General features: G+C 41.5%; 4 protein-coding genes across 9 annotated transcripts; 2 read left to right on the top strand and 2 right to left on the bottom strand.

Annotated features, from left to right (window-relative positions):
• Positions 1 to 3,767: 3,767 nt before the first annotated feature.
• Positions 3,768 to 8,790, top strand: LOC111673703 (extracellular calcium-sensing receptor-like). 4 transcript variants are annotated; one of them, XM_087169978.1, is made up of 9 exons: positions 3,795 to 3,994; positions 4,198 to 4,492; positions 4,722 to 4,808; positions 5,066 to 5,335; positions 5,719 to 5,931; positions 6,012 to 6,287; positions 6,692 to 6,919; positions 7,023 to 7,146; positions 7,880 to 8,790. In XM_087169978.1, exons 1-9 carry the CDS (start codon positions 3,795 to 3,797, stop codon positions 8,788 to 8,790), a joined length of 2,604 nt encoding a protein of 867 aa, XP_087026104.1. The 4 variants fall into 4 exon arrangements, with proteins under 4 accessions (XP_087026105.1, XP_087026104.1, XP_023287310.2 ...); XM_023431542.2 differs by having other exon boundaries at positions 3,870 to 3,994; positions 5,719 to 5,925; XM_087169979.1 differs by lacking the exon at positions 6,012 to 6,287 and having other exon boundaries at positions 3,768 to 3,994; positions 5,719 to 5,923; positions 6,798 to 6,919.
• A 1,166-nt stretch (positions 8,791 to 9,956) lies between these two features.
• Positions 9,957 to 14,322, top strand: LOC111673702 (extracellular calcium-sensing receptor-like). 3 transcript variants are annotated; one of them, XM_023431540.2, is made up of 9 exons: positions 10,065 to 10,189; positions 10,444 to 10,738; positions 10,880 to 10,966; positions 11,230 to 11,499; positions 11,850 to 12,056; positions 12,224 to 12,499; positions 12,880 to 13,107; positions 13,211 to 13,334; positions 13,412 to 14,322. In XM_023431540.2, the coding sequence occupies exons 1-9, from the start codon at positions 10,080 to 10,082 to the stop codon at positions 14,320 to 14,322; spliced, it is 2,508 nt and encodes an 835-aa protein (XP_023287308.1). In that variant the 5' UTR covers positions 10,065 to 10,079. The 3 variants fall into 3 exon arrangements, with proteins under 3 accessions (XP_087026083.1, XP_023287308.1, XP_087026084.1); XM_087169957.1 differs by lacking the exon at positions 12,224 to 12,499 and having other exon boundaries at positions 9,957 to 10,189; positions 11,850 to 12,053; positions 12,985 to 13,107; XM_087169958.1 differs by lacking the exons at positions 10,065 to 10,189; positions 10,444 to 10,738; positions 10,880 to 10,966; ... (1 more) ...; positions 11,850 to 12,056; positions 12,880 to 13,107 and having other exon boundaries at positions 12,215 to 12,499.
• Positions 14,323 to 15,644: 1,322 nt separating this feature from the next.
• Positions 15,645 to 16,960, bottom strand: LOC111673687 (vomeronasal type-2 receptor 26-like). The gene is made up of 4 exons (XM_023431524.2): positions 16,867 to 16,960; positions 16,561 to 16,754; positions 16,177 to 16,458; positions 15,645 to 16,067 (listed from the first exon to the last, which is right to left on the bottom strand). Exons 1-4 carry the CDS (start codon positions 16,943 to 16,945, stop codon positions 15,645 to 15,647), a joined length of 978 nt encoding a protein of 325 aa, XP_023287292.2. The 5' UTR covers positions 16,946 to 16,960.
• Positions 16,961 to 21,410: 4,450 nt separating this feature from the next.
• LOC111673688 (vomeronasal type-2 receptor 26-like) lies at positions 21,411 to 22,830 on the bottom strand. The gene is made up of 4 exons (XM_023431525.2): positions 22,737 to 22,830; positions 22,403 to 22,596; positions 21,935 to 22,216; positions 21,411 to 21,833 (listed from the first exon to the last, which is right to left on the bottom strand). Exons 1-4 carry the CDS (start codon positions 22,813 to 22,815, stop codon positions 21,411 to 21,413), a joined length of 978 nt encoding a protein of 325 aa, XP_023287293.2. The 5' UTR covers positions 22,816 to 22,830.
• Between the last annotated feature and the right edge of the window lie 113 nt (positions 22,831 to 22,943).

Here is a 22,943-nt window from a genome sequence, read left to right on the forward strand (position 1 = left end):
GCTTTACCTCGATGACATCATCGTCTTTTCATCCTCTGTTGAACAACATCTGCAGCGGCTGGAGATGGTGCTTGGTCAGCTCCATAGAGAAGGCCTGAAAGCCAAAATGGGAAAAGTGTGCCTTTTTCCAGCAGCAGGTGGCATATTTGGGACATGTCATCTCGAGCCAAGGGGTTTCCACAGATCCCAAAAGGCTGTGCCCAACTGGCAACGCCCATGTCACGTCTCAGAGCTGCGCTCCTTTTTGGATTTCGCCAGCTATTATCGTCGTTTCGTTGAGGGCTTTACCAAGCTGGCCAAACCCTTGCATCAGTTGGTTGCTGATCTAGCAGGCACTAAGTCCAGGAAGGGGTCAGGTCGAGCTTTGGGGACGGCATGGACACCCGTCACGCCCCTTTATTCTTGAGATCGATGCCAGCCACAGTGGGCTTGGCGCTGTGCCCCCTCAGCAGACGGACAGTGGTGTGAGACCAGTGGCCTATGCCAGCAGGGGTCTCGGGCCCACTGAGCACAACATGTCCAACTACAGCTCAATGAAGCTGGAATTCCTTGCGCTCAAGTGGGCTGGGACAGATGTCCCGGGAGTATTTGTTGTGGCACAAGTGTATCGTGTACACGGACAATAACCGGCTGAGCCATCTCCAGTCTGCTAAACTTGGAGCTGCTGAGCAAAGGTGGGCTGCTGAGTTTGCTGCTTTTGATTTTGAGATCAAATACCGTTCAGGCCGCAGCAACCGGAACACCGACGCGTTGTCGCGACAGTACTTACCTGGCTCCCCCTTGTCCGTCCCGTCTTTGCCTAGCATGTTGGTTCCCAGTGGCATTCAGAGTTCCCAGTGTGGTCCCGTTGTGTTGGGCCATCAATCTCTGGTCTCTTTTCTCCCATCTCACTCTGCACCTGATCTCCGTTCTATGCAGGAAAACGATCCCATGTTGAAGGAGGTGTTTTAGCAGCTTTCTAAACTTGCTGTAGCACTTCTCCGTCAATGGGACCGCCTGGTGGAGGAAAATGGAGTGCTGTTCCGTCGAGTCTTTCGTTCCGGCAGGGGAGAAGAGTTCCTCCAACTTGTTTTACCTGTGGCGCTCAAGCAGGAGACGCTGCAGCAGCTCCATCAGGAGCACGGTCACCAAGGTATCAGACCAAGGCAGGAGTTTCGAGAGCTGCTTGCTCCACCAGCTCTGCTCTTTGTACGGTGTTTCAAAGTCTCGTACTACTGCCTACCATCCAGCGGGTAACGGCCAATGTGAGCGGTTCAATCGAACCCTTCATAACCTCCTGCGTACTCTGCAAGTCTCCCGGAAATGGGACTGGGCTTCCTGTCTACCTCAGGTGCTCTTTTGTTATAATACAACGCCACATCAGGGCACTGGCGAGTCACCTTTTTATTTGATATTTGGACAGGAGCCTCGGCTTCTGGTCAATTTCCTCTTGGGTCGAGTTCATGACCCAGTACCTGGTGAGGTACAGGACTGGGTTGTTGAACATCAGGTTCGGCTTAAGGTGTCGTTTGAGGGTGCTCATGAGCGATTGTTTGCTGCAGCTGGCCGACGTAAGGAGAGACACGACCAGCATGTCCGGGATGCATCTCTGCCTGTGGGTCAGTTGGTGTATTTGAGGGACCATGGTGCCAGAGGTCAACATAAGATCCAGGACCTCCGGACTTCCGTAGTCCACCAAGTTGTGAGGGCTCCTGTTGGTGAGGGAGCAGTTTACACTGTGGCTCCTGTGGATGACCTGGAGAGAACTCGTAATGTGCACAGAGACATGCTGAAGACTATTGTCCAGCCTGAAGCCGTAGCTTCTCTGCCCACAGGGCCATCTTTACTATCTTCGCCTCCCTTGGTAACCTCTGATGATGACTCTTCAAGCAGTGACCTTTGGTTGTTGGTGTCTGAGACTTCTGTGCTGCCACCTGCTGTGTCGCAGCTTGCGGTGATCCCTGATGCTGTATCGGCCCCGGCTGCGTCCAGCTCAGCGGTGCCTGCGGGCCATGGGGGTGCATTACAGCCAACTCTCTCGCCGGCTCCCTCTTTGGCCTAAGCTGACCAGCCAAGCACTAGTCAACAGTCTCTGCGTCGAACCACTCGTGTTACGGCTGGGTCTCATTCAAACGTACATCATCTTCCTCGGCCAGCTGGTTCCCAGGGCCATGAGGCCAATGGAGCCCCAGGCCCAGTTTTTTAATTCTCAGACCGCTGTCTTGAGACCTCGGTGTTAGTGGCTGGCTCATGGTCCATCGTCGGGCAGACGATGCAAAAGGGGGGGATAGATGTAGCAAGTGCACCGTTCCTCATCCCTCCTAGTGCAGCGCTGTGGTTTCTTTGTCCCAGTGATTGCTGGGCGGTGCCACATACCTTTTATATACGGGTCTGGTCCCATCCACCGTTTTCTTTCTTCTCTTCCGGGCCACTCGTCCACTGTGGTGGTGTGGCGTGGTGTGGCTGTGCACGCACTGGAGCACTGTTTGGCATGTTGGCCATCGTGGCGCACGCTCTTCCTTCAGTGTACAGGTTGCAGATTACTATTGCCGTGGGGACCGGGCTGCCCTGCTGGAAGCACCCTTGTGTGGGTTTGTGCATCCTCGTGTATGGAACGGGCAGAAGTCGGGGAGTAACTCTGCTGCTTTGCCTGCTGTGACGCTGCGCCGGTGAGGTCCATTATGAGACTAATTCACTGCCACGGCTCGCTGGACGGCGCTGCTGTTTTGGCTCGATAGATTGATCTGGCTTTACCGTCTGTTTTATTGTCTGTTTGATTTTAATATTACCTGGTTCCGCTGTCAGAATACCGCTGTGTCGATGCGGCTGTTTTAGCATTCTTTGCCGCTGCTTTTGTTTATTGATTAATACAATTATTTAGTTACTTTGAACATTGATTTAATTCCATTTGAATTCTTTTGTATTGCTTTTGTTTACTTTGTTTGTATTCTATTTGAGATCTAATTCTTTTTGTTATTTGTTTATTGATTAAGGTGATTATTCATTTGAGCATGGCTTCATTGAGTTTGATTTCTTTTGTAGATTCTTAATTGTCTCTGTTATATTGTATTTGAAAATTTAAATTATCTTATTTACTTTATTGCTTATTGTTGTTTGGTGTGAGTGTGTTGTAGTTGTAAGGTGCGGCCATTTTACTGTTCCTTTTCTCCCTGTGGACATGTGCTGTGGGCTCCGGGCGGCGACCCAATCCCTGGTGGCGGTTCTTCACGTTTTCAGTTTGTGTGTGTGCAGTGTCACGGGTGTTATTTTAGCTTCCTCCTCCCTAATTGGTTTCGAGGTAACCCAGCACTGTCCATTCCCCCTCCTCTTTGGCTCCCGTACCTAACATTAGGTGCTATAGACAGCATATATGGGACTTTTTTAGCAATTATTGTTTAATAAAGAAAGTTTGTATTGTGAACACTGTCTTTTGCCCCGTGGTGATTTCGAACCTGTGTAACCTTTAGTCTCCCTTTATAAAGATTTGTGATTACTTCCTGGGGTGAAATTCCCCAGGTGGCGTTGTTCGGCAACAAAAATTCATTACTCTATGACCGCCACTTTGCCACACTAACATGACCTTGGAGATATGTTAACTAAAGTGAACACATTAATTCAGCCTCAGTACAAATCAATCTCAAATGAAATAAATTTTAGGCCCTGCCCCTACTTCTTATTCTGCCCTGATGGGTGGTGTGCAAGATTAGAAAATACTGTTAGGCAATAAAAGGGGTGACATAGCAATAAAGAATAAAGACTGCTCTCAGAAAAACAACCAGGGGAAAGTCATGTGGACATTTTTTGACATCATGCTCATGTTGATGTGTTCCTACTTTTCCTCTGCTGTGTCCTCCCCTCTTTATTCCTCTTCCTGCCAGTTACAGGAACAGTTTCATTTAAATGGGATGCACAAGGCTGGAGATGTGGTTCTAGGAGGGCTGTTTCAAATCCACTTCTTTTCTACCTATCCAGGACTGTCTTATACCTCAGAGCCACAGCAGCCTACCTGCCATGGGTGAGTCTGTCAGCGAAGCAGTGAAAAACGTGAACTGGGGAAAATCAACCTAATTACAAGAGTGTGTTTTTGATAATCTGATATTATTGCTTTTTTGCACTGTTTCCCTTTATTTTTTTCATTTGAGTATGTTTATAAAAGGTGTTACACAAATACTGAATTATGTATTTTTCAATAGTAAACAGTGATATTTTATGTGTTAGTTTTGATGTTCTAGGATTCAGACAGGCCCAGACCATGGCTTTTGCCATTGATGAGATCAACAGAAACTCACACCTGCTACCTAATGTGACTCTGGGATACAGTCTGTATGATAACTGCCTCCAACTAGGAATTGGATTCCGTGCAGCGTTGACATTAACCAGTGGTCAAGAGGAGCAAGTTACATTACATGAGACCTGTGTAGGAACCCCTCCGGTCCTTGGGATTGTGGGTGATTCTTCCTCTACACGTTCTATTGCAATCTCCACTGTCTTAGGTTTGTACAGAGTGCCTATGGTAAGTTTTTCTGCCTTGACATCTATTCATTCTTTTGGATCATTGTAAATTCCGTATGGCTATTCCTTAACATAACACATTTCTTTGAATTATTTAGATTAGTGTCTCTTCTCTATGATATTAATAATAATAATAATAATTATTATAATTATTATCATTATTATGTAATTTGAAAGAGCCAGTAGAGGCATTGAATGGTTTCAGGATGTACAGTCTGTGTTTTTTGCAGGTGAGTTATTTTGCCACATGTTCCTGCCTGAGTGACCGGCAAAAGTTTCCATCCTTCTTTAGGACGATCCCAAGTGATGCTTTCCAGGTGACAATCTGTCAGCAATGTGAAAATACATCAAATAAAGTTAAAAAAAATTATTATGAGGAACATCCCTTTATTAAAAATACTGTACATTCCTCTTGTATATCACCAGTAATTTGTCTTATTGATGGAGTCGTGTGGTGTCAGATAACACTGAAAGACCATAATTAAACATGGTCCACTGTGGATTTAACTGGACAGGATTTCCAGTGAAACATTATTCCAGCCTGTGCACTAATCCCTCCTCTCTGTATTCTTAGGTGCGTGCTATGATTCAGATTCTAAAATACTTTGGCTGGACTTGGGCAGGTCTGCTCATCAGTGATGATGATTATGGACTCTATGCTGCCCGATCCTTTCAAACTGACCTGGGTACATCTGGTGGAGGTTGTCTGGCCTACACAGAGATTTTGCCCTGGGGTGACAACCCAGCTGAATTTAGGAGGATTGTAGATTTGATGAAGATATCCACAGCTCGTGTGGTCATTGTGTTTGCACACGAGAGTCACATGATTGATCTCATGAAGGAGGTTAGGCTTGAAATACAACTTCATTACAGCTTAATATAATTATACAACTTTTGTGGTGTTATATTTTTTAGTAATTACAACAGTATTTGGCCTAAACACAACAAAAAACAAAAAGTAATTAATTTGATAAGTTACACCTCTCATTTGTTGAAATTGTTGCTTGGTGGGTTTTACAGTTCACTTTTTCAGACAAATTATACTGAACTCCAGTTATGATGATATACAGTTTGCTAATTCTACTCTGTAAAACACAGGATTGCATCTGTGTATGAATGTGTAAAACTGTTGTGTACTGTGTACATTATGTATGATTCAGAAACTAGATGCTACTTTGTTTATATGGCAGTATGAATTTATATAACTTGGTATGCTGCATTGTACAGGTGGTGAGGCAGAATGTGACAGGCCTGCAGTGGATGGCCAGTGAAGCCTGGATATCAGCTGCTGTGCTCCAGACCCCCCACCTCATGCCGTACCTGGGTGGAACACTGGGCATTGCCATCCGTCGAGGAGAAATACCAGGACTCAGGAAATTCATGTCACAGATATATCCTGACCTACATCACAATAACAGCTATGGAAATAATGTGGTGAGAGTAAAACCTTTTAATCTGATCTATTTACAAGAGTAATATATTGTCATTGTTTTTAATACACAGTTTTGAATATGTTTCAGGTAAATCAGTTTTGGGAATATACATTTAAATGTAGATTTGCACCACCTCCAGCAGGTTTGATGGAGGCTGGAGGAGCATTATGCACTGGACATGAAGATCTTGGTAATGTGGAGAGTGAGTTCTTGGATATTTCAAACCTAAGATCAGAGTACAATGTGTATAAGGCTGTGTATGCTCTGGCATATGCTCTTGATAAAATGATGCAGTGTGAGCCAGGGAGAGGGCCTTTCAGCGAGAACAGCTGTGGTAATTTACAAAGACTGGAGCCATGGCAGGTGAGTTATCAATTTACACTCCACCTGTTTATTACCAAATCTGTGTTTAAATACTTCTTGTGGAGTAGCGCTTACTGTATAGGATGAAGTAAAATGCTTTGAGATTATCAATTGTAAAATGCTGGATAGATATCTGAAAGGATTTTCCTTACTGGGTGAAAGCAGTGGCTAGTATCATCAGGTCAGAGAGAACACTCTCTGTTCACTAGTTAAATGGTATTAATGTGACATTACTTTAAAGAAAATGATTACTGACTTCATGTGTTCATAGTTGTTGTATGTAGTTTGACTATTGACTGTTAAGTCCTGCTGTTTTCACCATGGTCAATAACGATGTAATTCTTTTTACTTTTTTCGTTTATCCTTTTTGGTTTTTCTTCTATCTCTTATTCTGATTTTCACAGCTTGTGTATTACTTGGAAAAGGTCAACTTCACCACACCATTTGGTGATCAAGTGTCATTTGATGAGAATGGTGATGTCTTACCAATCTATGATATCATGAACTGGCTGTGGCTCCCGGATGGACGAACTAAAGTTCAGAATGTGGGTGAGGTTAAAAAATCTGCTTTAAAAGGTGAAGAACTCACACTTGATGAAGATAAAATCTTCTGGAACTTTGAATCCAAAGAGGTTACCTCTGATTTTTCAGACTACTGTTTTTTGGCTCATGGATAACTCATTCTAGCTGTGTTTAGTAGTGTAGAATAACAGATATTTATTTTTCTCCCTACAGCCCCCCCGGTCAGTGTGCAGTGAGAGCTGTCCTCCTGGTACCCGCATGGCCAGAAAGAAGGGGGAACGTGAGTGTTGTTTTGACTGCATCCCTTGTTCTGATGGAAAGATCAGCAATAAGACTGGTGAGTGTGTTGTTTTATAAGCATTGCATTTTGGAAACACAGTACAATATATTATAAACCTCACCTCGTTTCCTACAACTTACATTTATATATAACTAAGCTGTGACAGCAAATATGTTTTGCAGGACCCATAATCACTGTCTGGATTATGTTAAAAGGCATTTTTTTCATTTTATTTCTTTTTTGGGGGTGGGGAGGATGACTGGGTTGCAAAGAGTGTGACTGTCACACCAGAGACCAGAGTTTGCATCCATTGTTCTGTCTGTGGTTCAGGAAACAAAGAACTTTACTTAATGGTAGAGACATGTCATGGGTTTGGTTTAATGTTAATAAAGATGGTTGGTTTGAAGTCATTGTGAACATTTTCTTTAACAAACCAGACCACCATCTTTCACTAACTTTAACCAAGTGCAGTGAGTGCCTAAACATAACCATAAAAAGTTACATAATGCTGTTGTCACTATAAGTGGATATTATAGTGGATGACTGGATATGTAAGAGGTCATCAAATACTCAACATTGTCTGTGAACATTTTACTGATATGTTCATCATCAGTATATGTTTAAAATTTGTCACTTGACAAATGTGTCAACTAACAACATTCCCCATTAAGTTACTAATCCAGTCATCATTATATTTCATTTGAAACGTCCTGTTACAGGTTAGTTGTATATAAATGGAATTTCCAGGAGACAGGGTTGATGTATCTCAACACTTTCCCTATTTTCATAGACTCCATGGAGTGCACCAGTTGTCAAGAGGATTTCTGGTCCAACCCCCAGCGTGACCACTGTGTCCCCAAGAAAACAGAGTTCCTCTCCTACCATGAGCCTCTGGGAATATGCTTAGCAACCATTTCACTGCTGGGTGCATTTATGTGTGCTCTTGTCCTTTGCATTTTCATTTATCATCGCCAAACACCTATAGTACGTGCCAACAATTCAGAACTTAGTTTCCAGCTATTGTTGTCACTTAAACTATGTTTCCTGTGTTCACTGCTGTTTATTGGACGACCCAAACTGTGGACATGTCAGCTGAGACATGCAGCCTTTGGCATCAGCTTTGTGCTTTGTGTCTCATGCATCCTGGTTAAAACCATGGTGGTTCTGGCTGTGTTCAAGGCCTCTAAGCCAGGAGGCGAAGCCAGTCTGAAGTGGTTTGGTGCTGTGCAGCAGAGAGGGACAGTTCTGGTTCTTACTTCTGTTCAAGCAGCAATCTGTACTGCCTGGCTTGTCTCTTCCTCACCAGCTCCTCATAAAAACACCCAATACCACAATGACAAGATAGTTTATGAGTGTGTAGTTGGGTCCACAATTGGTTTTGCAGTGTTACTTGGTTATATTGGCTTACTGGCTAGCCTCAGCTTCCTGTTAGCTTTTCTGGCAAGGAATCTTCCAGACAGTTTCAATGAGGCCAAACTCATCACTTTCAGCATGCTGATCTTCTGTGCTGTGTGGGTGGCCTTTGTCCCTGCTTATATCAGCTCACCAGGAAAATATGCAGATGCAGTGGAGGTATTTGCCATCCTGGCCTCCAGTTTTGGCCTCTTGTTGGCGCTGTTTGGACCCAAATGTTACATAATCCTGCTGAGACCAGAGAAGAACACAAAGAAAGCTATTATGGGTCGAGGCACTGAGTCATAAAAATTGCACTTAATTTCATGAAGAAGTAATACATTTTCTCTGTATAATACAAAAAATACAGGGAGAAGAATGTGTTGATAGTGATAGTGATAGCGAGATTTGTGTAATTGAGAAGTAAGGGCAAATGTTAAATACATTTATTTAATTATGAAATCTAAGAATACTTAAACCCAATCAGTAATTTTTTTCATGCTGCAATTAAAGTACAAAGCATTTACTCTCCAAATGCCTTTATGGCTTTTGTGACTTTTCATAGTGTAAGTTAACCTTACAACCAGGTTATACTGTAAATTGCTCTGTCCGAATAAATTATACAGACTATTCTTTTTTCCTCCAACAGTGTTTATTTTTGACCTGCATGGAGCTGGTGTGGGCTTAAAGATGTACTCATGAGTTTCTATATTTCCCCCAAATTCAGAGGGCTCCTCTCAGCTCCTGAGCTTCCGAACATCAACAGTATGCCGGCCACATACAATAACCCTCTGTCAGGCACAGTGCAATGAAAAACAGATGAGAAAATATATTATTTCAACAATGCTGCTGCTACCATCTAGTGGGCATTTTACTTAATCTATTATTGTGAGATAGTGAATACCACAAGTTCAAGAGTGCTTTGTCCATTTACGAAATTTAGTTCGGTTCATTGGTCATACACACAAATTTGAAACTGTCCTCAGTTCAAAGTGACTGTTCTGATATATGCTCAGGTATTAAAACACACAGCGATTTGGAAGAGCACTTGTATTTTCTTCTAAGGCAAGTAGATGTTTTACTGGAAGGTGAAACAGTGTACAGCTTTATCTACAACGGAACAGGCATATGGAAGTCCACTTTATATGATTTTCAAAAAACATACAAACTAATATACACATTATATGACTGTGATGCAAATTTTAGTAAACCTCATCATAGTGGTCATCCACAACTGAAATCTTTTACTGAAAAGTATGCCAAAATGGCCTTGAACAGATGTTGTTAGAGTTCACGCAGTAATTCAGTACAAATCAATGTCAAATGAAATGCATTTTAGGCCCTGCCCATACTACTTCTTCTGCCCTGATGGGTGGCGTGGAAGATTAAACAATACTGCAAGTCAATAAAAGGGGGTGGCATAGTGATAAAGTGTGAAGACTGCACCCAGAAAAGGGGTAAACCAAAGGAAAATCATGTGGACATTTTTAGACGCCAACTCGCTCTTGCTCATGTTGTTGTGTTCCTACTTTTCCTCTGCTGCGTCCTCCCCTCTTTATTCCTCCTGCCAGTTACAGGGACAGTTTCATCTCAATGGGATGCACAGGGCTGGAGATGTGGTCCTAGGTGGACTGTTTGAAATTCACTTTTTCTCTACCCATCCTGACCTGTCTTTCACATCACAGCCACAACAGCCTACCTGCCATGGGTGAGTCTGTCGGGGAAGCAGTGAAAAGCAGAAACTGATGATCTGATATCACTGTGAAAGAATTACATAATATATTTGTTCCATTTTAAACATATTGCTTTTTGCACAGTGTTTTTATTTGGTTTTTCATTCAAGTAGGCTATTATTATTGTGGTTGTTCATATTCAACTGTCTTCATTGTTCACAAAATATACTTATTTGCACTTTGTCATGTGGTATTTTTCAGTCGTCAACAGTGATATTTTATTTGTTAGTTTTGATGTTCTAGGATTCAGACAGGCCCAGACCATGGCTTTTGCTATTGATGAGATCAACAGAAACTCCAACCTGCTACCTAATGTGACTCTGGGATACAGTCTGTATGATAACTGCCTCCAACTAGGAATTGGATTCCGTGCAGCATTGTCATTAACCAGTGGTCAAGAGGAGCAGGTTACATTACATGAGACCTGTGTAGGAACCCCTCCAGTCCTTGGGATTGTGGGTGATTCTTCATCTACGCGTTCTATTGCAATCTCCACTGTCTTAGGTTTGTACAGAGTGCCTATGGTAAGTTTTTCTGCCTTAACATCTATTAACTCTTTTGGATCATTGTGATTTCATTTCAAATTTAATGAAATTGTAAATATGGAGTAGCCAGCCTTAAAGGCATTGAATGGTTTCAGGATGTACAGTCTGTGTTTTTTGCAGGTGAGTTATTTTGCCACATGTTCCTGCCTGAGTGACCGGCAAAAGTTTCCATCCTTCTTTAGGACGATCCCAAGTGATTCTTTCCAGGTGAAAATCTGTCAGCAAAATTAAAATACATAAAATACAGCATATGTCGTTAAAAATATAATCAGGAAGAACAACCCTATTCTTTAAATATATTCCTTTTGTGTATCACCAGTAACATTATTTGTCTCATTGATGGAGTTATACGGTTTTCAGATAACAACACTGAAAGGCCAGAATTAAACATGGTACATTTCAGAAAATGTTTAACAGAATTTCCAGTTAAACATTATTCCAGCCCTAATCCCTCCTCTCTGTATTCTTAGGTGCGTGCTATGATTCAGATTCTAAAATACTTTGGCTGGACTTGGGCAGGTCTGCTGATCAGTGATGATGATTATGGACTCCACGCTGCCCGATCCTTCCAATCTGACCTGGGTCCATCTGGTGGAGGTTGTCTGGCTTACTTAGAGGTTTTGCCCTGGAGTGAAAACCCAGCTGAAATAAAGAGGATTGTGGATGTGATGAGGGAGTCCACAGCTCATGTGGTCATTGTGTTTGCACATGAAAGTCACATGATTGACCTCATGGAAGAGGTTGGGCTTGAAATACTATTTCATTATAACGTTACATACTGTATGTCATAATGTTTTCCTTGTCAAACTGAAAGTGTTATGGAGCAAAAACTTATTAGTCTGTAACAAATAGATTTAATTGAATAAATGATTTGTAAAGGGTGTTACCAGCAGTTTTTGAAAGTGAGTTTGCCTTCTGGGATGAGTTAAAGTTATGGATTACTTGGATCATAATGCTGTGTAAAAACCAGGATTTTACCTATACATGAGTGAGTTAACCACTGACCATATAAACAGTATAGATACTTCTTTAGTGGCATGGCAGTATGAATTTATATTTATATTTATAGCTGGTATACTGCATTGTACAGGTGGTGAGGCAGAATGTGACAGGCCTGCAGTGGATAGCCAGTGAAGCGTGGACATCAGCTACTGTGCTCCAGACCCCCCACCTCATGCCGTACCTGGGTGGAACACTGGGCATTGCCATCCGTCGAGGAGAAATACCAGGACTCAGGGAATTCATGTTACAAATACGTCCTGACCTACACCACAATAACAGCTATGGAAATGACATGGTGAGAGTTTAGCCTTGCTGGTATCTGATATTTACAAGAGTAACAAATTGTAATTCTAGTTTTGAATGAAATGATGTGGTGAGAGTCAAACCTTGCAATTTCTTTAGGTATTTGTAAGAATAATATATATTGTCATTGTTTTTAATACACAGTTTTGAATGTTTCAGGTAAATCAGTTTTGGGAATATACATTTCGGTGTAGATTTGCACCACCTCCAGCAGGTTGGGTGGAGGCTGGAGGAGCATTATGCACTGGACATGAAGATCTAGACAATATGGAGAGTGAGTTTTTGGACATTTTAAATCTCAGGCCAGAGTACAATGTGTATAAGGCTGTGTATGCTCTGGCATATGCTCTTGATGACATGATGCAGTGTGAGCCAGGGAGAGGGCCTTTCAGTGGGCACAGCTGTGGTAATTTGCAAGGACTGGAGCCATGGCAGGTGAGATATCAATTTTCACTCCATCTGTTTTATCACCGAATCCTGTGTTTTAGTACTTATGGTGGAGTAGCACTTACTGTATAAGATGAAGTAAAATGGTTTTAGCTCATCAATTGTAAAATGCTGGATAGATATCTGAAAGGATTTTCCTTACTGGGTGATAGCAGTGGCTCATCAGGTCAGAGAGAACATTATCTGTTCACTAGGTACATTGTATTGTATGTCATGTGGCATTACTTTAAAGAAAATGATTTGTTGGAATTTCTAATGACTTGATATGACCATAAGTGTATCCCTGTGTTCACCATGGTTATATATTTGTCTTTTTTTTCATTTATCCTGTTTGGTTTTTCCTCTATCTCTTATTCTGATTTTCACAGCTTGTGTATTACTTGGAAAAGGTCAACTTCACCACACCATTTGGTGATCAAGTGTCATTTGATGAGAATGGTGATGTCTTACCAATCTATGATATCATGAACTGGCTGTGGCTCCCGGGTGGACGAACTAAAGTTCAGAATGTGGGTGAGGTTAAAAAATCTGCTTTAAAAGGTGAAGAACTCACACTTGATGAAGATAAAATCTTCTGGAACTTTGAATCCAAAGAGGTTACCTCTGATTTTTCAGACTACTGTTTTTTGGCTCATGGATAACTCATTCTAGCTGTGTTTAGTAGTGTAGAATAACAGATATTTATTTTTCTCCCTACAGCCCCCCCGGTCAGTGTGCAGTGAGAGCTGTCCTCCTGGTACCCGCATGGCCAGAAAGAAGGGGAAACCTGAGTGTTGTTTTGACTGCATCCCTTGTTCTGAGGGAAAAATCAGCAATAAGACTGGTGAGTGTTCAGCTTTAAACCAGCAGTTTGGATATAAAGTATACACATTTATCGTACTACTTTCCCTTTCTTAATAGACTCCATGGAGTGCATCAGTTGTCCAGAGGATTTCTGGTCCAGCCCCCAGCGTGACCACTGTGTCCCCAAGAAAACAGAGTTCCTCTCCTACCATGAGCCTCTGGGAATCTGCTTGACAACAGCCTCATTGCTGGGCACATTTATCTGTGCTGTTGTCCTAGGGATCTTTATCTATCATCGCAAAACACCTATAGTACGTGCCAACAATTCAGAACTTAGTTTCCAGCTATTGTTGTCACTTAAACTATGTTTCCTGTGTTCACTGCTGTTTATCGGACGACCCAAACTGTGGACATGTCAGCTGAGACATGCAGCATTTGGCATCAGCTTTGTGCTTTGTGTTTCATGCATCCTGGTGAAAACAATGGTGGTTCTGACTGTGTTCAAGGCCTCTAAGCCAGGAGGTGGAGCCAGTCTGAAGTGGTTTGGTGCTGTGCAGCAGAGAGGGACAGTTCTGGTTCTTACTTCTGTTCAAGCAGCAATCTGTACTGCCTGGCTTGTTTCTGCTTCACCAGCACCTCATAAAAACACCCAATACCACAATGACAAGATAGTTTATGAGTGTGTAGTCGGGTCCACAATTGGTTTTGCAGTGTTACTGGGTTATATTGGCTTACTGGCTATACTCAGTTTTCTCATTGCATTTCTGGCAAGGAATCTTCCAGACAGTTTCAATGAGGCCAAACTCATCACTTTCAGCATGCTGATCTTCTGTGCTGTGTGGGTGGTCTTTGTCCCTGCTTATATCAGCTCACCAGGCAAATATGCAGATGCAGTGGAGGTATTTGCCATCCTGGCCTCCAGTTTTGGCCTCTTGTTGGCGCTGTTTGGACCCAAATGTTACATCATCCTGCTGAGACCAGAGAGAAACACGAAGAAAGCTATTATGGGTCGAGGAACTGAGTCATAAAAATTTTACTTAATTTCACAAGATGGAATGAATCCATTTTCTCTCATATAATATAAAAATATAGGCAGAAAATAGGTGAACATTAGTTAATTCAGATTCTGGTGATAGTAATAGAAATGTTATTTGAATAAGACTAATTATGCCAAATGAATGTTTTTGGGTGTGAAATCTCTAAGAATACATAAACACAAGTTTGAATTTTAAATACAAAGTAGTCTACTTGTACTTCAAATTCTAGTATGGCCTTTGTGACTTTTCATGGTCTAACTTAACCTTACATCTGATTATACTTAAAGTTATATTCTCTGAATAAATTATCCTTCACAATTGTAAACTGCAACTCCTAAGAGAGGTATACTTGGTAATAAACAGTGAAATAATATTCCTTAATTTCCATGGACATGGCAAATTTATTCTTAAATAACTCAGTGATTCTAATGTAAGAACAAATTAAGTGACTAGGGGTGACAGAATACCAGGCGTATATCTTTCCACCAGCATTTGAATTGTATTTTGAGTTTCCACTTATGAAGTGTAGAATTTGGTTGAAATTACTGTTCTATGAGAGGTTGCGGTGTTCTGAATGACATTCATTTTTTTTAACTGGATAAAATATTGTGTCCTCATATAAACTGCTGAAATGTGTTTTATTGTGTCAACTGGGAAATTTCTTTTCATTGAAAGCAGTACCAGATTTACACTTAGGGCTCTCAACTCATGCAGTCAACTCTTGGATGTATAAAACTTTAATGACTTATTTGTGATAAGTCATAACTAAGCATAAATTATTACCCTAGTGGTTGCTTGAGAGACCGCCACTTGGAAAGACAAAAACATTTTTGTCAACTTGACATCACATGGGCCATAAATACAAACATACAATCAAATACATCAATCAAATACAGAAACTCCAGGAATCATTCCAGGCTGGCAGTCGCGATGCTCACGTCAGGGTGGAGCCACATGCCTCCCTTAAAGAGAACCAAAACAAAAGAGAGAACCACTGACACAGGACACTGGAATGAAACCGATTTGTCACATTCCCCATGACTTGCCCTTACATAAAAATCTTGTGCATAGGGCTCTGGCACGCCAAAATGAATAGCGGTAGCGGTAGTAGCGGCATTAAATAGAAGAGTGAAAAAACTTTCACACAAGACAAGATCCTGTTTTCAATCTGTTATTTCTAAATAGCTGACTGCTCTTTTGACAGTGACTATGAATAGATGGAAATTGAGAAGAAAGGAACTAAAACCAAAATGTATAGTGAATATTGGTGATAGTTGATGAGCTAAAATAGGTACATTGTTAACTTTTTTATGCTATCTGGCCATCAGGTGTTTCTTAGTGTTTTTCTCAGGCCTCAAAAGAATAATGAAACATTTTGGAGCAAAAATACAAAACAGTAAACCATAGCTAGAGGCCAGGATGGCAAAAATCTCCACAGCAACTGTGTATTTCCCAGGAGAGCTAACGTAAGCTGGGACAAAGGCCACCCAGACAGCACAGAAGATCAGCATGCTGAAGGTTATCAGTTTTGCCTCATTGAAGTTGTCGGGGAGTTTCCGAGCAAGAAACGCCAGTATGAGGCAGGTGCAGGCCAGAAGGCCAATATAACCCAGGACCAGAGAGAAACCCACCACAGAGGTCATGGCGCACTCCAGGGTGACCTTTAACCCTTGGAAACCCAGATCACGTCGGGGCACAGGGGGACTGAGGGACAGCCATATGGCACAGATGATAACCTGGGTAAGAATAAAATGTAAATTAAATTTTGTAAAATAGCCTACCAAAATGAATGTGAATATTAATATAAATATATATTTTAAAAAAAGAAAGTCACATTTGCTATACCTGTATACAAGTAAGAAAGCAGACACTTCCTCTCTGTTGGCCTGGACCAAACCACCTGATCAAGGCCTCAGCACCAGGCCGAGCTGAGCGAAACGCTGCCAAAACCACAATGGTTTTGACTTGGAGGCAGGAAACACAAAGTACAAAGCTGATCCCAAAAGCTGCCTGCTGGAACCGACAAGCCCAGACTGATGGACGACCGATGAACACCAGCGAGCACAGGAAGCAGAGCTTCAGCGACAGAAGAAGCAGAAAGCTCAGTTCTGAGTTGTTGGCTCGCACCTACAAAAGAAAAGTCATATTCTTTTTTAATAAAAAAGCTACGGCTGCGACCGCATACCAAGGAGGTTTTGTTGAAAATGCGCAGTATATCTAGGTTCTCACCATAGGTGTTTGACGGTAGTAGAGAAAAACCACAAACACAGCTGTTGTCACGGTGGCACCAGATACAGCGAATGTAGTTAGGGTAATGCCCAAGGTTTCATTAAAGGAAAGGAAGTCCAGCTGGCGAGGGATGCAGGCAGTTCGTTTAGCATTAGACCAGAACTCCAATGGACAACGCTCACAGTGAGGGGAATCTGGGAGAGGAAAAAGAGCAGTTGAGCCTAAGGCAGACAGATTCATGAGTTATGGTGACTGTATTTGGAGGCATTAGGAGGTTTCTGAAGTTTTATGTTGTAATTTCCTCACCAGTTTTATTGCTAATCTCCCCTTCAGCACATGGGATACAGTCAAAGCAGCAGACAGGTTCCCCTTTCCTGCTGGCCATTCGGGTGCCTGGGGGGCAGCTCTCACTGCACACTGAAATGGGTACCTAAACAAAGAGCCAACCCATACTCTCAAAGACAAAACAAATGTATTCTGACAGCAAAAATTCCATGACCAGAAATTTTGTTCCATATTATTTTCCTATTTAATACCTGACTGGATCCTGTGCTCCACTGAATAGCTGATTCATTAAGGTGGAGATCAAACCCATCCACACGACCAATCAAAACTAGTTTCAGTGCCCCCTCAGGAGTGCTCTGCCAGTTGACAAGGTCATACTTTGCTGGAATGTCGGCTCCTTGGAAATAAAACATTTCACCCTGTGGTGTGGTGAAGTTCACGTTGTTCAAATACTGCAACAGCTGTGAAATTATGAAAATATTGAAATTTATCACTGTAACTGACAGAGCCTTTGTAAGACAATACTTATCCCAAATGTATTTTGGAGTATTCACAGGGAAAGGCTGATAATTATGGCTACCTCAGTGGGTTTGATGTTATTTGGAGAGGAACAGGTGGAGCTGTTGTTTCCAGAAGGGCTGTTACTATCGGGGCAGGAGAGAAGATTGTGAAGGGCGTGGGCTGCAGCATAAACAGCGAGGTAGACATTATACGTCACTCTTAGCTGGGAGGTGTCAGTAAAGAGATTCTGTACTCTCTCCAGGGACTCTGTGCCATTGCAGGGTGATAATGAAGCTTTCAGAACAGACATGGCAGGAGATGAAGTAATGTTATTTGATGGGTGACTAGGCCATTTTGTAGTGGTTACATATGAAAAGAGAGATGTGGCCCAAGGTATGCACCCAAACTCGGCTTCCCAGATTTCCCTTAAAAACTCATCACCAGGATGATGAATTGGATGCAAATTTTTGAGATAATTTTCAAATCCAGGTATAGATGAACTTCTAATGGCCACACCAAGAACACCATTTGCCACTTTAGAAGTAGAAGGATTTTGGAGAAGATCCCCACTGGTGCTCCAAGCCTCACTGGCCAGAAACTGTCTGTCAGTCACCTAATGATAGTAACACAACACATTCAAAGGGTCATTTGAAAAAGTATTAGTTTTCCTCAAATAAGAGCAGTTATTATTTACAAATTCAATATAAAGTTTTACTTCAGCTTCTCACATTTATCTTGGTTAGTTGCAGAAACAGTTCCCTCACATCTGTATACCAGGTAAAGATCAGAATCACTCGAGCAGTCGATGCCTGAATTGTGAGTGCTGCTCTTCTGGCATCACTCATGATGTTTTCCCTTCGGAGAGTTTCTACAAATGCCAGACACACCCCTGCCCCCTGAGTCTCCTCCTGAAATATCTGACATTTACAGTTGAAAGGAACAAAAAGATTAGATTATAGGAAAGTATTTAAACATTGAATTTATGTAGATTTCATGTATAGATACACCTTTATTGCCATTAGGCCATAATCATTGTTTGCCACCACTGCTCCGATCCAGGTCCAATTGAAGTTTATAGCAAGGTGGGCAACTGCACGGGCTTGATAAATATCACTGGGGATGGTCCTGAAGAAGTTAGGATATCGGAGCCTGTCGCTCAGACAGGGGCAGCTTGCTAAGTAGCTAATCTGAAAGACACAAAAAGTTACATCTTCAGTAACTTTGAGTTAATTCATTAAAATGTACCAATTTTTCTTAAAAGAATCACATGTGCTCAAACTGATTCACATCCAGACTTTTTTGTCTTTGTCCTAAAAGTTGTCAGAGGAAAGAAGAAACTTTTTACTGCATGAAAGTAGGTCCTCTCCCACACAGCAAAACACACAGTGCTTTGGGTAAAAGATAGTGAAAGTAAGGAGAAAAAAGCTACAGCACAGTGTTTATGTTGTACTCAAAACAAAACTCACTAAAGGTACAGAGAGTTGCCCCAGGGTACTGGAGAGTATCTGCGCTGTTACGGATGAAGCACCACCGATGATCAGGGGAACAGCTTGATCACCTGATGCAGCATTTAAAAATATGGAATTTAATTAAGGATTTATAACATGAAAAATAACTTTTACACAAACAACAAAATATATGGTTCTCTGTTAAACAAAGCTTTGCATTAGTTTCGCTGTCATTTCATATGGTTATGTTACAGAACGAATATGATGGAAACACACAAGATACCTCCCCTGTCTTCGATTTCCTCTCCATACCCAGCAGAAAACTCTGGATACTCCGTTGAATAACAGCTGGTGCTGCCTCCTCCAACCAGCGACAGCGCTGCCGGGAGAGCCCATGGCACTTGGCCACAACTATCAAAAATGTGGTAGCCCAGTTTCACACCTGGTAGCAGCATTGTACTATGATTGATTTCCTCCACTGCAAACACCATAGCATATACATACTGCAATGGAGCATGATCTAAACTGAGACCACAACAAAGAAAGAATGAGAGAAATATCAGTCAAAATGTTGGTTCATTCTGTAAAGTCAGCAGCACTAATTCAGATTTAGAAGTTTTTGTTATATTAAAAAGAACAGAAAATGCAAAGATGGTCATTATTCTTATACAGTGACATTATAGCTCAGTTCAAAGTTTTACCCAGAACAAGGTTTGTAGTGTGGCAGCTGAGTGAAGTCATGCTCTGTAGCTGGAGGTTGGTAATGCATTATAAAGAGCCCACCAATAACTACATCTCCGTCCTGGAACAGACCCTGGCTACGCGGTGCACCCCACCGAGAACAAGCCACTGTCTGGACATCCTGCAGTCCCACCCTGAGCCCCAGCTGTCGGCCCAAAAGCCCCACAAGGAGCAGGGATGGGGCTGAGCGGGACCACAGTGTGATGAGCCATATAGACATAGATGCAGCTGTTCTGGACACTTAAAATATTTACTGCACACTCAGCTTAGGTAGCTCGTTGGCAAGAAATCAATATCTATAAACAGTTCCTGCAATGACAAAAAAATACAGTAGGAAAACGTAATATTTTTTGCATTAATACATCCACCTGTAGAGCAAAACAACAACTTAAACAGTTCAAAACGTTTCATGCACTAGATATAAGCTGCACTGGCATCTAACAAACTGTGAGATACCCCCCCTCCTCCTCTGAACAGCTGAACTGTTAATGTAGGTATTTATAATAGATGTGAAGCATTTTTGCAAGCGAGTAAACACGATGGCGCATGCACACAAGCCTAAATCACTACTCTCAAGAGTGACAGTAAAACAACAACCACATAATTGCAAATGATTAGTGTTTGTAGGTAAGAGGTGGAAGTTGTGTGTCGGTCCAAGCCAATGTATTCTATTTCTTTAACAAATTGAGTTCTTCAATACTTTTTCTTGTATGAATGATCAAACATATGTCATTTGATATTTGATTCAGATAGGCCTGTGTGGTCCTGCTCTGCTGTTTTCACTGGGGTCTTTTTTTTGGTGAGACAAACAACAATGAGATGAACATGTAGCACAAATGCACACACATAAACAAAACATGCAAAAGCTTATGAAGTGAACGGACAATACCATACAGGTAGCCCGTTTTTTGGAAGAGAAACATGTAAGGCTGGCATACCTGTCGCACCTATGTCATGAAAACCTACAGCAACTTTAATTTAACCTTATGAATATGAAGGATTGTTATCATTAAATGACATTCAGTTAAAGAAATACATCTTTAACTAAGATACAATATATCCCTCCCATAAGAAAAACAAAAATCATACATTGTAAGCACAGGCCCTGAATTTTATTCTTTTATTTTTAGTTTATCTCCTGCTATCTTGCAGCTGTAGGGGCACTAGTTCAGGAAATGCTCCTATGGGTCATGTCAGAGGGTAGGGACAAACAACTTACATGGTAATTATGGTAAGGGGACTCATTGCCCAAAGTTCTTTTTTTTTTAATAATTAAATGTAATCTGATGTGACTTCCTCTCAGAAATTTGATTTTCTCAAAACTCAAAATCGGTGTTCATGCTACAAACTGTGACGCAAACAGAACAGTCGCATCAATTTGAAAAACAACAACACAAGCATGGAACTTTTATTTATGTTTATTAATGTTGCTGTTTTTCCTATGCTGTAAAGGGTTTGTTACATTAGTAAAATAAGTAAACACTGAGGTCAAATAGGCCAGTGTTTTTCATTTTAATTAGTTTGAAAAATATTCATCTATCTACATACCACAAACTATTCAGTTGACTATGTGAATATATCAGACATTATATGGTGAAAAAAACATTGATGAATCTTCAAGTAATGTGCAGCAATACACAAATTTGTCATTCTGATATTCTAGGATACAGTAGGCTTATGTCACATACGTATGAGAAAAATTTGAAAAATTAAAGATTACTGTTAATTGATGACAAAGAACTATACAAATAAAATAAATGTATGCATATTGAGATTGATAAGGAAATAATCACAAATTAGATGATTTATGATGGCTGTTTGATTAATATCACTCTAATTTTTATAAGTCACAGCATGCATTGTTAATTTTCTTTGCTACCTGGCCATCAGGTGTTTCTTAGTATTTTTCTCAGGCCTTAAAAGAATGATGAAACACTTTGGAGCAAAGATACAGAACAGTAAACCATAGCTAGATGCGAGAATTGCAAAAATCTCCACAGCAACTGCATATTTTCCTGGAGAACTAACATAAGCAGGAACAAAAGCCACCCAGACAGCACAGAAGATCAGCATGCTGAAGGTGATCAGTTTGGCCTCATTGAAGTTGTCTGGGAGTTTCCGAGCAAGAAAGGCCAAGAGGAGGCTGGTGCAGGCCAGAAGGCCAATGTAGCCCAGAACAAGAGAGAAGCCCACCACAGAAGCCATGGCACACTTCAGGGTGACCTTTAATCCTGGGATTTCGAAGTCAGGTTGAGGCACTGGGGGGCTGAGCGATAGCCAAATAATACAGATGAAAACCTTTATGAAAAACAAATATTGCACAAAATCAGGTATGTGTATGTGTAATGGTACAATGTGTAATATCTTTGTTATTAAAAAATGGCATTTGCAACTCTGACCTGTATACAGGTGAAAAGGCAGACACTTCCTCTTTGCTGGCCTGGACCAAACCACTTCATCAAGGCCTCACCACCAGGCCGAGCTGAGCGAAAAGCTGCCAGAACCACTATGGTTTTGACTTTGAGGCAGGAAACACAAAGTACAAAGCTGATCCCAAAAGCGGCCTGCTGGAACCGACAAGCCCAGACTGATGGACGACCGATGAACACCAGCGAGCACAGGAAGCAGAGCTTCAGCGACAGAAGAAGCAGAAAGCTCAGTTCTGAGTTGTTGGCTCGCACCTTAAAATGAGAAATGGACAAAGATGGATTGATTAAAATAGTTTTTAACAAATATTTTTTTGATTATACAGTAAAGCAGAATCTTGTTTTTCCAGAGTAAATATACTAATCAAAATAACTACAAACCAGAAAGGACTTATTGAAGATGTACAGTGTTGTCTCAATTGTATTATTCTGGGTTTTTACCATTGGTGTTTGACGGTAGTAGAGAAAAACCACAAACACAGCTGTTGTCACGGTGGCACCAGACACAGCGACTGTAGTTAGGGTAATGCCCAAGGTTTCATTAAAGGAAAGGAAGTCCAGCTGTCGAGGGATGCAGGCAGTTCGTTCAGCATTGGACCAGAACTCAGATGGACAACGCTCACAGTGAGGGGAATCTGGGAGAGCAAGGAATACAAAAGAGGGAAAAAGAGCTGAAAACATTATACAAAGTCACAGTTGCTGCATATTGGAAGATTGGAATTGGTGCTGACTGGGAAAATGCTTATGGGAAAATCATATGTCATAATTTCATCACCAGTTTTATTGCTAATCTCCCCTTCAGCACATGGGATACAGTCAAAGCAGCAGACAGGTTCCCCTTTCTTGGTTGCCATGCGGGTACCTGGGCGGCAGCTCTCACTGCACACTGAAACAGGAACCTACGCAACAAATGAAAACAGATTTTCATTACATAATATCTTGTGAATCACAGTAAATATTTAATTCAGTGGACATTTTGGTA

This window comes from Seriola lalandi, unplaced genomic scaffold, assembly GCF_002814215.2.
Source record: "Seriola lalandi dorsalis isolate HSWRI2012SDOR001 ecotype SW California unplaced genomic scaffold, Sedor1 jcf7180002054924, whole genome shotgun sequence".
NCBI lineage: Eukaryota > Metazoa > Chordata > Actinopteri > Carangiformes > Carangidae > Seriola > Seriola lalandi.